This window comes from Papio anubis, chromosome 3 (genome assembly GCF_008728515.1).
Source record: "Papio anubis isolate 15944 chromosome 3, Panubis1.0, whole genome shotgun sequence".
Classification (NCBI taxonomy): domain Eukaryota; kingdom Metazoa; phylum Chordata; class Mammalia; order Primates; family Cercopithecidae; genus Papio; species Papio anubis.
In genome coordinates this window covers 129,816,399-129,832,051 of record NC_044978.1, presented here as the reverse complement: position 1 = coordinate 129,832,051, position 15,653 = coordinate 129,816,399, and the positions used below count along the sequence as shown (strand labels likewise).

General features: G+C 37.4%; 1 protein-coding gene across 7 annotated transcripts in view; it reads right to left on the bottom strand.

The window, feature by feature from the left end:
- The window catches only part of ARHGAP24 (Rho GTPase activating protein 24), a 527,106-nt gene that overhangs the window by 172,195 nt on the left and 339,258 nt on the right, over positions 1 to 15,653 (bottom strand). Inside the window, exon 1 of one of the 7 annotated variants that reach the window (XM_003898912.5) lies at positions 4,934 to 7,755. The exons of the other annotated variants lie outside the window; for them this stretch is intronic. Coding sequence (XP_003898961.1) covers positions 4,934 to 4,946 — 13 coding nt within the window. The 5' untranslated portion in view covers positions 4,947 to 7,755. Of the gene's footprint in view, positions 1 to 4,933; positions 7,756 to 15,653 lie in introns of those variants that run through there. 7 annotated transcript variants of the gene reach the window in all.

Sequence of the window (15,653 nt, the reverse complement as noted above, 5' to 3'; positions counted from 1 at the left end):
GGTACCCCTCAAGCAGCAGGACACTATTTCCACCCCTGCCCAGGACAACTCAGTGGCATGGTAGTGATAGCATCTCTCCTGTGCATGTAAGCACACCAAAGCCTTCTAGTATGCTGATAATTTCATACTTTACACCTAAACCTTCTACCATTTTAGAATTTATTTTGGTGGCACTTTTTTTTCTAAATGGCTGTATCTACTTCCTATTGACTCATTCATCCTTCCCCCACCGTTTTAAAGTTCTGCCTAAGTTAGTGGGGTACATTTGGTGTTAAGAGAGGGTTGTCCACAATGGACTAACCCACTGAACACCGCACAGGGCAAAATGATACTAAGTCTATACCTGTTTGGTGTGTTAATCTGCATTAATCGTGCCTTTTTATTTTTGTATTTCTGATGATTTGTCATCTGAGGCCTTGTGGGCCTGAAGAGACTGCCCCTTCCAGGGCTACCCAATGCCTGTAATAGTAAAAGACTCACCTGGCAGTACGTTTTCACACGCAAACCAACGAATCCAGAGCCCATACCTCAACACCTCCTCTATCAGGCTCTCATGCTCTGGGCCACTATCCTTCTGCTCGAATCACTCCAGGGTCAGGTATTAGACCACTAGAGACAACCCCTACACCGCTGAGGCCACCAAAATTATAAAAACTAGCCAATCCCGAGCCTGCTCACCGTGCCTTATTTGTTCCTGCCCATGGAAAACACAAAAGGCTGTCACTGCTGTTTTCCTTTGGCTCCCTCTGCCCCTGACTGACCCTGGTGCTTCCTTGTATGGCCCCTGCATGTGGTCTGCCCCTCTCTGCTTGGGAGCTTGAGAGTGACCAACTATCTTTTCAATAACAATCGCCTCCTAATCTATGGGCCTCACCATTCCTGAATAATAATAAAACCTATGTTTAAAAATACAGTTCTTACACAGACTTAGCAGGAAAAGGAGACCGTTTATTTATTTATTTATTTATTTATTTATTTATTTATTTATTATTTTTAGATAGAGTCTCACTCTGTTGCCCAAGCTGGACTGCAGGGGTGTGATGTCAGCTCACTGCAGCCTTGACTTCCCGGACTCAGGTGATTATCACACCTCAGCCTCCCGAGTACCCAGGACTACAGGCACATGCCACCATGTCCCGCTAATTTTTGTATTTTTAGTAGAGACTGAGTTTTACTATGTTGGCTAGCCTGGTCTTGAACTCCTGGGCTCAAGTGATCCTCCCACCCTGGCCTCCGAAAATGCTGGGGTTACAGGTGTGAGCCACTGCACCAGGTGGAGACATTTCTCTATGGCCACAAAATAATCCCTCTGAACACATGAGTGTGTTCTGATAAGTTATCAGTCAAATGAAAGCCCATTGTACAACAATAAGAGTTGGAGAAGGAACACACTCCAGTTGGTTTTACACTTTATCATAAAAATATTTAAAGCATGCTGATATTTAAAACTGTTAAAATGTAAAAGTCTCTCTTTTTATTGATTTTAGTATATTGGAGTAGTGTTCTTGAAAATTCCCTTGAGGGCAAATATGCCTATAAATAGGAAACTTTGCAATAACTTTCTACTGATGGTTCCTTGCCCATTAGAAATATTTGGAAGTTGTAATTACTTTGTCTTACAGATTATTTGAATTACATATTGATAAGAATTTTGGGGCTTTTAATATGTAAAGAGTTTACATTGTATTGGTCATCAGTGTTTTAAAAAATTATTTATTATTTATGGTGATAGGTGGCTATTGAGGGGAACATAGGTAGACATTAGAATCTGATTTGAGGCCTTCCCTAGTATAATAGAAATAACTTAAATGTTTAAATAGTAGGAATTATGTATGTATCAATATAATGACTCTAGTGGGTACCTCCTGTGGCAGGGGCCAAGAATGACAGACGGTCCTATTCCAGCAACCAGGCTGTATTCATTCTATTTCCTTAGAAGACACACTGCATTCGAGATAAATGAGGCAGGGCTCTTGAGCAGACTTGCAGAAAATGTTTATATTCCTTGTTTCCAGCAGAGAATCACCTGCTGCCATCTGCTCCTACTCCAGCTGCCAAGTCCTTACAGCCAGCGGTCCACTGAGGAGCCCAGTGACTGTCAGAACACTGTGGTCTCAGAGGACTAATCTACCAGAGGAATCTTCACATCACATACCCTGCTCTCCAGGTTTCTTCTCTCCAAACAACCAAGGCCTAATTTAAGGAATCTAGAAGTAATAGTAGTTAAAAGTTGTGTGAGTGCCCATTATATTATCTGAATCTATACTGCTTTGGGAAGAGTTAGTAGGCAAAACAGAACTTAGTGGCTAAGGTAAAGAGACATACAAATGACAGATAATGCTGTAAGCAACTCCCATATGCTAAAAGTCATATTTAGTGTCAGTTTACCAAAGGCCTTTGTAGAAGTGTAACTATGTCAGCATGTATAAAGATTGTTGACATAGGTTCCCAAGCCTAGCAACAGACTAGATGGATTAAAAAAGTATGAATAGCAGAAATGCTAGGCACAATGGACACAGTGGTTCTTGCTGCCTGGTAGCCACTAATCTCATTCTTTCCCACTCACCCTCCCATTTTCTGCTCAGACACTGGGCAGTAACCTCTTAATTTCAAGAGAGGTAGGATTTTCCCTAGTCCCAAGGTATACATCAAAACTGCTTCCTTGTCCAAGGTGTAGAAATTGAGTGTAGGTCAAAAGAAAGAAGGTTCATCAAATGAAGAACTTAGTGAGTTTAAAGTCTAGAATAAAAGTGTAAAGCTGAAAGAAGGAAGAAAGTAAGGACACAGTGTGTTAGGGAGTTTAAACATTTTAGAAAATTAGAGATATTTATCAAATATATAAATAAAGGGTAATCTTTCCCCTTATCTAGGAGAACTTAATTGCATAGAAGTAAATGTGTTTGAACAGACTGGCATGTGCTCTGAGGTCAATACCTATAATCTCTAAACCTTTTTAAACCTCTTTGCATGTTGAGGTAAGCTAGTTATCTAAAGAATAAACACAGACACTATTAAAGGCTTTTCTTGGTTGTATACACTGATTATTATTCATCAAATAGGTGACTAATTTTCTAGCATTTCAACATAGAAGCTGACCATGGGTTCACATGGATGCCACATTTGAACATAGAAGACTGTAGTCCTCATAGAGGGATGAATACTCTTGTGTTGATAAAACAGTTATATGAGGCCTTCCTGTACATCTTTTCAGTCATGGTGACAGTCATGTTAAACTCTTCTCAAGAAGCAGCCAAATTTTAGATCATGAAAAGCCAACATAGTACAGGTTCCCATATAGAAACACCAATCATCAATTCTTTGTACACCACAAGTTCCACATCTGTGAAATGAAACTTTTTCTTAACTCGCATAGAAAGCATTACAGTGTTAGAGTCAGGTGTTTCTGCTCAGCATACCACAGTGCTCTTATATAGAGTCTGAAAGCAAGAAACCATGAAGAGAGTGTCTCAGGAACTTGGCATTCCACATGCATGTAGGAACAGGTGACGATCTAGTTTACAGTATTAGAATCTTCTTTCAAAACTGACATACTTTAAAAGTGGGACAGATAATTTTGATATTATATGTTCTTTGTTAATTGTTTTGAATAATTTTAGTGTTCATTGCCTTTTAATAAAATTTATTTTACTTCATTAGTTTTTAAAGTCTATCAAAATAGAGATAAATTTTAAATAAAAATTTTAAATTTCCTTTTTTCCTTCTCATTTTATTAATCTCAGCAACAGAATTCAAATTAATTAAAACTGACAAGTACATTCCACAGGTTGACATGTTTTATTAGGAATTCTTGTTCTTGGCTTCATTTCTGCTGACTCTAAATTTTTTAAGTATGTTATTGTTCTTTCATTAGACATAAAAATTTGAGCAGTTAGAGTAACTTTTTGGTATTCCCTCATAATTATTCCTCATTTTAATGTATTGTCTTCTTTTTCATTTTAAAATCTGATATTCTTTTTCTTCTTCTACTTACGCAGTACCAAATTCCTATACTTCCCCCTTTTCTCAAATATGAGTCTCAGGAATATAAACCTCCTGTATATTTATTTAGATATTTAAAAAGTATCTCCTTTATATAGTTTATGGGTTCACTTAAGTAGCCAACATACAAAACTGACCCACCATTAAGGTCTGTTAACCCAAGAGCATGATTTTAATTCCTATTGTAACAGACTCATAGTGAGTAATACTCTGTGTTCCCATGTACTTTTACAAGCTCACATAGCAGTTGTATTGTCCTGTAAGGCTACAAAATTCAAATATGCTGATAACAAAAGCTGTATAGGTTGATTAAGTTAATTGTAAGTACATCAAAAGATAGCACGTATTATTTGGTTTTCTTTTGGCTCTTTTTTTTTAAAAAAATAAATAAAATAACATACGCAGACACACACAAATAGCCAAGTAGAAGTTTTCATTTTGACAAGCAATTACACAGAAAACTCCCACTGCTTTTGTCATCAGATCAAATCCTAGGGCACTCTACTCTCTCAAAGTTGCAACCACTAAACTGTGGGTAAAGCAAAGAATACACCACAGCAAGCACTAAACAAATATAGCAATTTAGATTTTTATCGGAAGCAGTTTTTATATGCCTTCAAATTAGCACTGGAATTCTGTATATGAACAGATACATCATGTGGCAGCAGCGATTAAAGAAAGAATCCAAGAAACACTGCACTATAATGATCACATTTCAGCGTGGAAGAACAGTACTATAACCAGTCTGTTGCCACAATGTAGACACGGTGGAGAGCTGAATGGATCATGACGGAAAACAAGGGCATAAATAAAACCGCACACAGTCTAGGTCCTGAATTGGTGGTGATATAAATATCCCCAAATTATTAAACACAATCAACAACAATACCTGGCAATTTGTCTCCAAATTAAGAACAAAGCACCCAGCTCTCACCTTGCACAAACATACACTTCAGTGGTCAGTGACAAATGCAGGCTGCACTTGCAAGCTGGGAGACAGAGCAGCTGCTCTGTCCTGAGCCGCTTAAAGCACATTCGAGCCCAACTCAGGTCCTACTGTGCTTGCTCACTGCAGTTTCTCCCATGACTCCATCACCCAGGAATGGAAACCACGGCTTGCTCCCCAGCACTAGTGGGCTCCCCAGCTACTGAGCTCAGGTAAAAACGCTGAGTCCTGCAAGGTCACCACAAGGTGACCACAAGCAAAAGGAGTGTACAGGGAAGAGGAGGGGCTGTCGTGGAAGGACCCTAAACTCCAGACGCCTTGCGTTTCGAGATTCTGAACTCTGTAAATCAGAGCTGGGACAATAAAATCTGAGAATCCTAAATGGCACCAAGCCAAGCAGCCAACCCAGGGGCATTGTTTAAGCAATAATCTCTCTCTCTCTCTCTAAACACACACACACACACACACACACACACAAGTGCAGACTTCCGTGTAGCTATTCTAATTGCCCAGACATCCCTCTCAAGCCAAAAAGTTGTTTAAGGTTTCCAGGTAACAGGGCTTAAAGAAGGATGTTAGAAAATCAGAGTATTTGCCGAAATCAAATTAATTCTAAGAGCAAAATGATTTCTGGCCCATAAACTCATATTAAAAAGTCATGTGTTTTGCATACATACTGGAATTATGTAAACTCCCATATTAAAAAAAATAGTAAAGATATATTTATTTCAGAGCTGACTGACAGAATCAATTTAAATTTCTCATAAAAATTCCTATCATCTTTTTCAAAATTAGCCTCGATTACGCACATTTTAATTTTGAGGGTCTTTAAGAAGGCATTTCTTGCCAAAAATATAATCACTCTGAATGTATATATTATAAATAGAAGCAAACATGTTAATAAATGTTTCCCTGTAGAGTCTCTCTAAGTTTTTATTTCTCATATTTTGATTTTCTTAGAAGTGGAGCGGGAACAATTTTTAATCTTGCAAGTGCCTTACGAAACATTTCTTCTTAGTTGTATATATTTTTAATAGGTAAATAATGACTTACTGAATTGTAGATTGATTGCATGAGCAAGAGATTATTCTCACCCTTTAGACATTTTTTTAACCTCCTTGTCCAATCACCACTGTTCATTAGCAATTTAACCTCCTAGGCATCAGTTTTGTAATCTATAAAACAGGGATTTGTTACTAGTGCCTGTTTTGTCTACTTCCTTGGTTGGTAATATGAGGGTAAAATGGGACAGAGTGTAGGACAAAATGCTTTCTATATGTGCAGTACTTGAGAAAATGCACTTGCTGCATTTCGGCCCTCTTATTTCCCCAGTGAGTACTGGGGCTAGTAAATTACTTGCTGCATTCTCAAGGAGGGCTTCTTGGGCTTCAAGGAAACTGCTTGTTTCAAGTGGCCTATAAATAGAGTTCGAGATTTTATTGAACTGCTGTTCTCTTTGTGGTAGATCTTGAGGGCAGCCACCACATGGCCAGAGTCAGTTAATTGTGAGCAGCATGAGCCCCGTCTAGTGTTTGAGGCAGAACAAGACTAGTCGAAATTCTGGTAGAAAATGCTCACATGCATGGTTGGTTACATAGTTTGCCTGGCGTCCTGTTGTACTCCTGTGTCTGAGGGGGCTGGAGAAGAGGATTAATGAAGGGGAAAGGTTAGCTATGGAATGCCAAGTTCACTGCTGAGTTAATTCAGTAACAAATGCATCTGGGCATTCATGCTAATTTCCCTACAATTACGTATGCATTTTTTAGAGGTTAAGTTGTGGAGGGGGGCGGGGATCAGGGGAGGGAGACAGGTGGAGAACAGGAAAGGAACTAAAAATGTGGCCACCTGTCTTATGAGATACACAGGGCTGGGAGCTGGGAACTTTAGGTATATTATCTCAGTTCTCATAATAATCCTAGGAGATACCTGTTATTCTTATTTTACAGATAATCATAATTAGCCTGTACATTGTTAAAGGTCAGTGGTGAAGTTAGAATTACGATCAAGATCTGCGTGGTCTAGAGTTCCATAGTCTGAGTAAATTAGTTAGCTTACAGCTTTCTCAGAAAAAGAAAGGAAATAAAGTGTGGTTTTTATACAGTGAGAATAGGGAAGGCAAGAATACAAGTCACTCAGAAAAGACTAGGCAAGTTAACTTTTACAAAGAGTCCAGAGATTTTTTTAAAAATGAGTTTTGATTTTTTTTTAAACAATGAATTCATTACACGATGTAGAAAGGAAAAATCAATTTTTATTACTAGAGGCAATACTTATTTTTTAACTTGGGTCCTGCTTGTTTTTCAATTGAAGAAGCAAGTTCAGAAGTCTTTCTGTATAGTAGACTATTACTCTGGTTTTTCTAACATACACATAATGCATTATTTTATCTTAATTTTCTTAAATTATCAGACCTTTAACAATGCTCTTAAGGAAACAAGGCAATCTCTTGAACTTCGATGTCGCAGAAGACTTTTTTTCAACTGTAGTGTGGAATATAGTATAGTAGCCATAATTTTCAGTCTCCTGGGTTTGAGGATGTTAATCAATTGGCAGGTTCTTTCAACCAATTTTATTGGAAAGCTAGAGGCAGAGTCTGAACTGCAGGGCTACATGTACGTGTCTCTGTTCTACCCTTTAAGTAAGTGTCATTCCCAGCTGTAAGAGAAATGTTTAAATCGTATCTGAAGTCAGTTTTCAATTATTCAGATATCTCAATTGAAAAACAATAAAAGTGGAAACAGAGTTTTAGGCACTTTCTTCAAATTATTATACTGTCCCACTAAGTTATTTCTTTTCTTTATTTTTCTTTCTTTCTTTTTTTTTTTTTTTTTTGAGACGAAATCTTGCTCTGTTGCCCAGGCTGGAGTGCAGTGGCATGATCTTGGCTCACTGTAACCTCCGCCTCCCAGGTTCAAGCTATTCTCTTACCTTAGCCTCCCTATTAGCTGGGATTACAGGAACATGCCACCACACCTGGCTAATTTTTATATTTTTAGTAGAGACAGGGTTTCTCCATGTTGCCCAGACTGGTCTTGAACTCCTGACCTGAGGTGATCCAACCGTCTTGGCTTCCCAAAGTGCTGGGATTACAGGCATGAGCCACCAACCTGGCTGGGTATTTAGTTACTCAAACACTACTGGTAGTATTGCCCTAGTGTAATTAACACTGCAGAAAATAAGAGCACATTGCTTCCTCCCTTTGTCTCTGAACCTCCATTTTTTTTTTCTCTTGGATTTTAAGATCCCGATCTTAGAATCATATATGGAAAAGATACTTGCATTGAAGTTTATAAGTATGAAGAAGAAAGCATCCAGAAGAATCGGTCAACATTTGCAATCAGTGAGGAGTATAAATAAGATGTTTTGGTTTTCTATTTGGTTCATGCTACCTGCCTGATGTTTCCTAGAGGCAGTGTTTCATTTCACACAGATACTCATGAAGGTCTGGCCTGAAATCCTTGTAGTCTTTCCACTTAGGGTAGAACTGGGTTCATGGATGAATTAGATGGGGTTGTTTCTAGTTGTGTCAACTAATGAAGACAAGTATTTTTCTAACACATTTCCCCTGCCACTCCCTTCCATTTGGCTTTTTTATTTAGGCCTTAGAAACAACTCCAAATGATAATACTTATAAGCTGTGAAAAGCAAATACTGTCGAAACACTGAAAGTCATTTAGGCATAAAAATGAAAGTAATCCAAAATGTGAAAGCTTTTAGCAACCATCTTATGCCATCTTATGTGGATGTTTAAAGATAATCTGTGTGAGACCTCTTAACCTATTCTAGAAAATGTGGCACAGGTATAGAGTTAAAACCATGAAATTAAACACTTTCTGAGCAGTATAATTTGCCGTATTTCTAAATATAATTGTGTTTTTTTGCTCGATGGTAATATTTTTCTAGATGGGAAAGATGTACTTCTTAATGCCTTTTCTATCTTGAAATATAAAGAACCAATGTCTTGCTTTCATTCAAAATTTCCTAAATACATTCAAGTGGTTTCAGAAAAAGAAAAAGAAGAAAGGAAGGGAAGGGAAGAGAAGGGAAGGGGAGGGGAGGGGAGAGGAGGGAGGGAGGGAGGGAGGGAGGGGAGGGAGGGAGGGAGGGAGGAAGGAAGGAAGGAAGGAAGGAAGGAAGGAAGGAAGGAAGGAAGGAAGGAAGGAAGGAAGGAGAAGATTATCCCTTTGTGAACTTTGGAGAAGGAATTCCTGGGCCCTTAAAGCTTTAAGATGTACAAACAAGGTAATTGAACATATTTGAAATATTTGTAAAAATACAGCCTTGTACTATAATTGTACCCCCTCCCCAAACACACACACACCTAAAGCATAAACCATTTTAGTCAGGTGGCTCATGGCCAGCAAAGGCCATCAGTCACCCAGCTGCCTGAGATGAGTAATAACAGTGTCAGCTGCTGTTCCATCAAAACACTGCATGTGAGGTTCCTTCAGTAAGCCTGGGACACATGGGAACATGGGTGCTCCTGTTTCCACCAACTGAATCCTTGAGGGAAAAAAGGGAAAAACCTTCAAAAGCATTAGTGTCAATGCCCCTAGTTCTTAAAAGACTAAATGTATATCCATATGTCATGATGCAATCACACTGAAATTAGAGGACTGTGCTAGGATTTTCATAAGATACTTTATGATACATTACTGAGTAAGGCATATTAGAAAATAGTGGGTACAATGTGATCCGAATTTTCTAATAAATATTCAATATATAGAAAAATCTGAAAATATGCACTACAATGTTAATAGTTTTTATCTCTAGGTAGTGAAATATACAGCAATTTTATTTTCTTCCTGATCTTTTAGCATTTTCTAAATGTTCTTCAATGACCATTACTACAATGTAGTGAAAGAAGGAAGGAAGGAAGGAAGGAAGGAAGTGAAGTGAAGGAAGGAAGGGGAAAGAAAGAGAAAGATAAGAAAGAATAGATATGGTGTAAATATAAACAGCGTGACATACATTCATGAACGTATAATCATTGTCTGGGGGTAACTGCTTATTTCTTAAAAGGAAATGGTGAACTAACAACACATGTATGATCAAGAAAATGTATTGTCTTCTAAAATATTATATTGCATGAACGCATATTTCAGAGAGATCTCCTCTGTAATAATAACATAGATTGGTTTGGAGGTGAGCAGGGTGCATGGGGGGAGATTACATGGCTGATGTTACCTGTGTCTTATTTGTATTTTTGTTTTCATTCTTTACATCTTTCTGACATAACCAGGAGACAGCTGGTAAATAATTCAGCATTACAAAAAATAAACAAACATCAGCCTGTTAATTAAATGGCAGACTTGGGTCCTCTATGTAAATCTTGGGAACAGAGTCTTCAGTACAGAAGTCTTAAGCCGAGTCAGAATATTTGGATTCCGCCTAAAATTCATTTATCTGCTACTTATTTGTTGGTTTGTTGAAATAACATTTGAGGGACTGGAAAAACAGAAAGACCAAATCCACATTAATTGAACATTTCACTTTTTAATACTTAAGTCATAGCTATGTGTTTCCTTTTTAAATTGAAGCAAATTTTCCTAACATGCATATATGGAGAAAATGCTCCATCCACTGAACAAGGCTATGTTTCAAAGGAAAGAGATTTATTCTTTAACTAGAAAGTTAATAGAAATGAAATTGGAAGTTCACTATGCTCCTCAGATACTATTGAGCTAGAGGCTCAAAAATACAAACACATAATATTTTTCAAAATAACAATCACCAATAAACTCTCTTAAGAAAAACAGTAAATACTTTTACATATGTTTTATCTTCGGTTTGGCCTGTAACCAAAATAATGCATAGGTTTGCATTATTCCTACTCTTTAACTGGAATAGTGTTATCATTCAAGTTACTTTTGGAAGTCGAATAAAGTTTGAATACACTTAAATTATATTTTTATGTAATGATCTGATATTATTCTAAATCTCATCTTGGTTGATTTAAAAAGTAATTAAAAATTAATAATTTATGCCTTCAAATAAAAATAATAGGCTGGGCATGGTGACTCATGCATGTAATCCCATCACTTTAAGAGGACAAAGCAGGAGGATCATTTGAGGCCAATAGTTCAAGACTGGCATGGGCATGGGTAATATAGTGAGATATTTTTTCTACAAAATATTTTTAAAAAATTAAACAGGCATGATGCCATGTGCTTGCAGTCTAGAGGCTACCCAAAAGACTGAGGCAGGGGGATCACTTGAGCCCAGGAGTTTGAGGCTGCAGTGAGCTATGACTATGCCACTGCACTCCAGCCTGGGAAACAGAGCAAGACCCTATCTCAGAATAATCATAATAATAAGAGTAAAATATTTGTTTTATGGATTATATTTTATCATTAAAAAGACAACTTTTTCAACTTTAATCTACTCAAGGTAATGATCATATCTGTTCAAAATTTAGGAATTTACTATGAAAACAAGTTTCTATTTAAACTTAAAGATCTTAATATTGGCTGGGCAGGGTGGCTCATGCCTGTAATCCCAGCACTCTGGGAGGCCGAGGCAGGCAGATTACCTGAGGTCAGGAGTTTGAGACCTGCCTCAACATGGCAAAACCCCATCTCTACTAACAATACAAAATTAGCTGGGCGTGGTACTGCATGCCTGTAATCCAGCTACACGGGAGACTGAGGCGGGAAACTTGCTTGAACCTGGGAGGCGGAGGTTGCGGTGAGCCGAGATTGCACCATTGCACTCCAGCCTGGGTAACAAGAGAGAAACTCCGTTTCCAAAAAAAAAAAAGAAAAGAAAAAAAGATCTTAATATTAAAGAAAATTATATCTACAGGCTCATCACCTGTACAGTATGCCTATTTATCTGCATACAAATATAAATGTATACATATGTCTATTCCAATATTTTTCATGTGTAGAGCTTTGTGTGGTTGTAGTCATAGTACATATATACATTTTTGATTATTTTACTTAGAATATTTTATAAGCATTTTTACTATAAATTTTTGATTTATTATTTCACTTAGAATATTTTATAAGCATTTATACTTATATCTCCAATCTTTAAATGAGATATAAAACAGTAAACTGTAAAATAAAATATTTATATATTGTTATTTTCAATGCTTGCATAATATTTTTTGAATTAATATGATACAGCTTACTTAAACTTTATTTGAAAGCACATATTTGTTTCCAGTTTTGTTAGTAAAATTATACTTTTATGCTACTACAAAGTTTTCTACAGATTTCTTTTTTAAGATCTTTTAGAATAAATTTCTAGAAAAATGAATCAGTAGATCAAAAAGTCTATTCTTCTTTGTCTCTCAAAAGTTGAAGAACAATTCATCGTGGTGAGTGTTGGCCAAACTCCTCAGTGTCACTGTATTTCAGTTTCTTTTAAAATTATTATTATTGAGCAAATACGTATATTTTAACTTTTACTTTAGATTCAGGGGTACATATGCATTTGTTGTATAGGTAAATCACATCTCATGGGGGCTTGGTGTACAGATTATTTCACCATCTAAGTAATAAGTATAAAACCCGGTAGTTAGTTAGATCCTCACCCTGCTCCCTCCTTTCATCCTCAAGTAGGGCCTAGTGCCTGTTGTTCCCTTCTTTGTGTCCATATGTACTCAATGTTTAGCTCTCACTTATAAGTGAGAGCATGTGGTATTTGGTTTTCTGTCCTGTCTTAGTTTGCTAAGGATAATGGCCTCCAGCTCCATCCATGTTGCTGCAAAGGATGTGATCCGGCTCTTTTTCACAATTGCATAGTATTCCACAGCATATATGTATCACATTTTCTCCAGTCTACTGCTGATAGGCATTTAGGTTGATTCCATATCTATGCTATTGTGAATGGTGCTGTGATGAACATATGCATGCATGTATCTTTATAATAGAACAATTTATATTCCTTTGGGTACATACCCAATAATGGAATTGCCAGGGCTAATGGCAATTCTGCTTTTGAGTTCTTTGAAAAAATGCCAAATGAAAAAGTCATGTGGGAAGGCTAAGGGGAAGCAGCCATGTCTTACATGGTCACAGCAAAAGCAAGATAGAGGGGTGAGAAGGTGCCTCACACTTTAGAATGACTAGATCTCACAAGAACTCACTCACTATCACAAGAACAGCAGCAAGAGGAAAATCTGCCCACATGATCCAATCACTTCCCACCAGGCCCCGCCTGAAACACTGGGGATTACAATTTGACATAACGCTTGGTCTGGACATAGATCCAAACCGTATCGATGGCTGAACTAATCTACATTCCCCATCAGCAGTGTATCAGAGTTCGCTTTTCTCCACAACCTTGCCAACATCTGTTATTTTTTTACTTTTTAGTAGTAGCCATTCTGACTGGTGTGAGATAGTATCTCATTGTAGATTTGATTTGCATTTCTCTAATGAGTAGTGATATTGAGCATTTTTTTTTCATATACTTATTGGCCATGTATATGTCTTCTTTTGAAAAATGTCTGTTCATGTGTTTGCCCACTTTTTAATGTTGTTGCTGTTTTTTACTTGTTGATTTGTTTGAGTTTCATACAGATTCTGGATATTCGACTCTTTTTGAATGTATAGTTTGCAAATATTTTTACCCATTCTGCAGGTGGTCTGTTTACTCTGGTGACAGTTTATTTTCCCGTGCAGAAGTCCTTTAGTTTAATTAGATTCCATTGGGCAATTTTTGGGTTTTGTTGCAATTGCTTTGGCATCTTTGTCATGAAATCTTGGTGAGGTCCTATATCCAGAATGGTATTTCCTAGCTTGTGTTTCAGGGATTGTATAGTTTTAGGTTTAAAATTTAAGTCTTTAATCCATTTTGAATTGATTTTTGTATATAGCATAAGGAAGGAATTCAGTTTCAATCCCTGCATATGGTTAGCCAGTTATCCCATTACCATTTATTGATAGAGAGTCCTTTCCCCATTGCTTGTTTTTGTTGACTGTGTCAAAGATTAGATGGTTGTAGGTGTGTGACATTTTTTCTGGATTCTCTATTATTCATATTTTACACGCTATATTTACTATTTATTTATTTATTTATTTATTTATTTATTTATTTATTTGAGACAGAGTTTCACTCTGTCAGCCAGGCTGGAGTGCAATGGCATGATCTCAGCTCACTGCAACCTCCGCCTCCCAGGTTCAAGCAATTCTTCTGCCTCAGGCTCTCAAGTAGCTGTGATTACAGGCACCTGCCACCATGTCTAGGAAATTTTTGTATTTTTTAGTAGAGATTAGGTTTCACCATGTTGGCCAGGCTGGTCTCGAACTCTTGACATCAGGAGATCCACCTGCCTCAGCCTCCCAAAGTTCCGGGATTACAGGTGTGAGCCACTATACTTGGCCTACATGCTATAGTTTTAAGAGTAATTTTAAAGTTGTTATTTTAATACTTATTGCTCAATATGCCCACATAATTTCTATATTATTTAAACTAGAAAACACAGAATACATTAAAACAGTGAAAACAAGTTTGTAATCACATGTAAACTTGCTTTCTTATGTAGAATTTTCTTTATGTTAAAAGGTTATGCTAAAAAATAATATTCAAACACAAGGCAGAATTTTAGTTATAAAAGTCTATAATAAAACATATTGTGTAAAAAATAAGAAAGCTAGTCTATTTTGGGCTGGGTGCAGCGGCTCATGCCTATAATCCCAGCACTTGGGAGGCCGAGGCGGGCAGATCATGAGGTCAGGAGATCGAGACCATACTGGCCAACATGGTGAAACCCCGTCTCTACTAAAAAATACAAAAATCAGCTGGGTGTGGTGGCAGGTGCCTATAATCCCAACCACTTGGGAGGCTGAGGCAGAAGAATCACTTGAACCTGGGAGGCAGAGGTTGCAGTGAGCCGAGATCATGCCATTGCACTCCAGCCTGGGGTCAGAGTGACACTCCACCTCAAAAAACAAAACAAAACAAAACAAAAAAGCTAGTCTATTTTTCTTTTACTTTTCTTTCTTTTTTTTTTTTTAAGACAAAGTCTTGCTCTTGTCCCCCAGTCTGGCACGATCTCAGCTCACTGAAACCTCCGCCTCCTGGGTTTAAGCGATTCTCCTGCCTCAGCCTCCTGAGTAGCTTGGATTACAGGTGCGTGCCACTATGCCCAGCTAATTTTTTGTATTTTAAGTAGAGATGGGGTTTCACCATGTTGGCCAGGCTGGTCTCGAACTCCTGACCTCAGATGATCTGCCCGCCTTGGCCTCCCAAAGTGCTGGGATTACAGGCATGAGCCACCACGCCTGGCCAGTCTATTTTTCAAAAATATAAATCTGCAGTATAGAAGAGCTTTCTTACGGTATGTTAATAAATTTGTATTAAATACATTTTTTCTTTTACTCATTTTTCTTTTTACTACCATTGCACATTTCAACAAAGAGAATTAGAAAAGCAAGGAAAACCTAACTACCACCAAGAATCAGCAACAAAGGTGGAAAAATTACTGGAATGTGAGTCAGCCAGATCCAGCCATTTCCCCAACTGAGCAACCTTGGGTAAATCACTTTCCTCTCTCTGTTTCTATTTTCTTAACTGTCAAATGAGATTGCAATCAGATATTGGATGTGGAAATGAGATGTAAACTGAGAATCTAAAGAGTTGTCATTATATGACAGTCTGCACTAAATTTTATAAATTTGGCATTACACTGATTTTTAAATGAACTCCATGAGTTTTACTGCCAGGCAATTCTAAGTAATAACACAATATAAAGGCA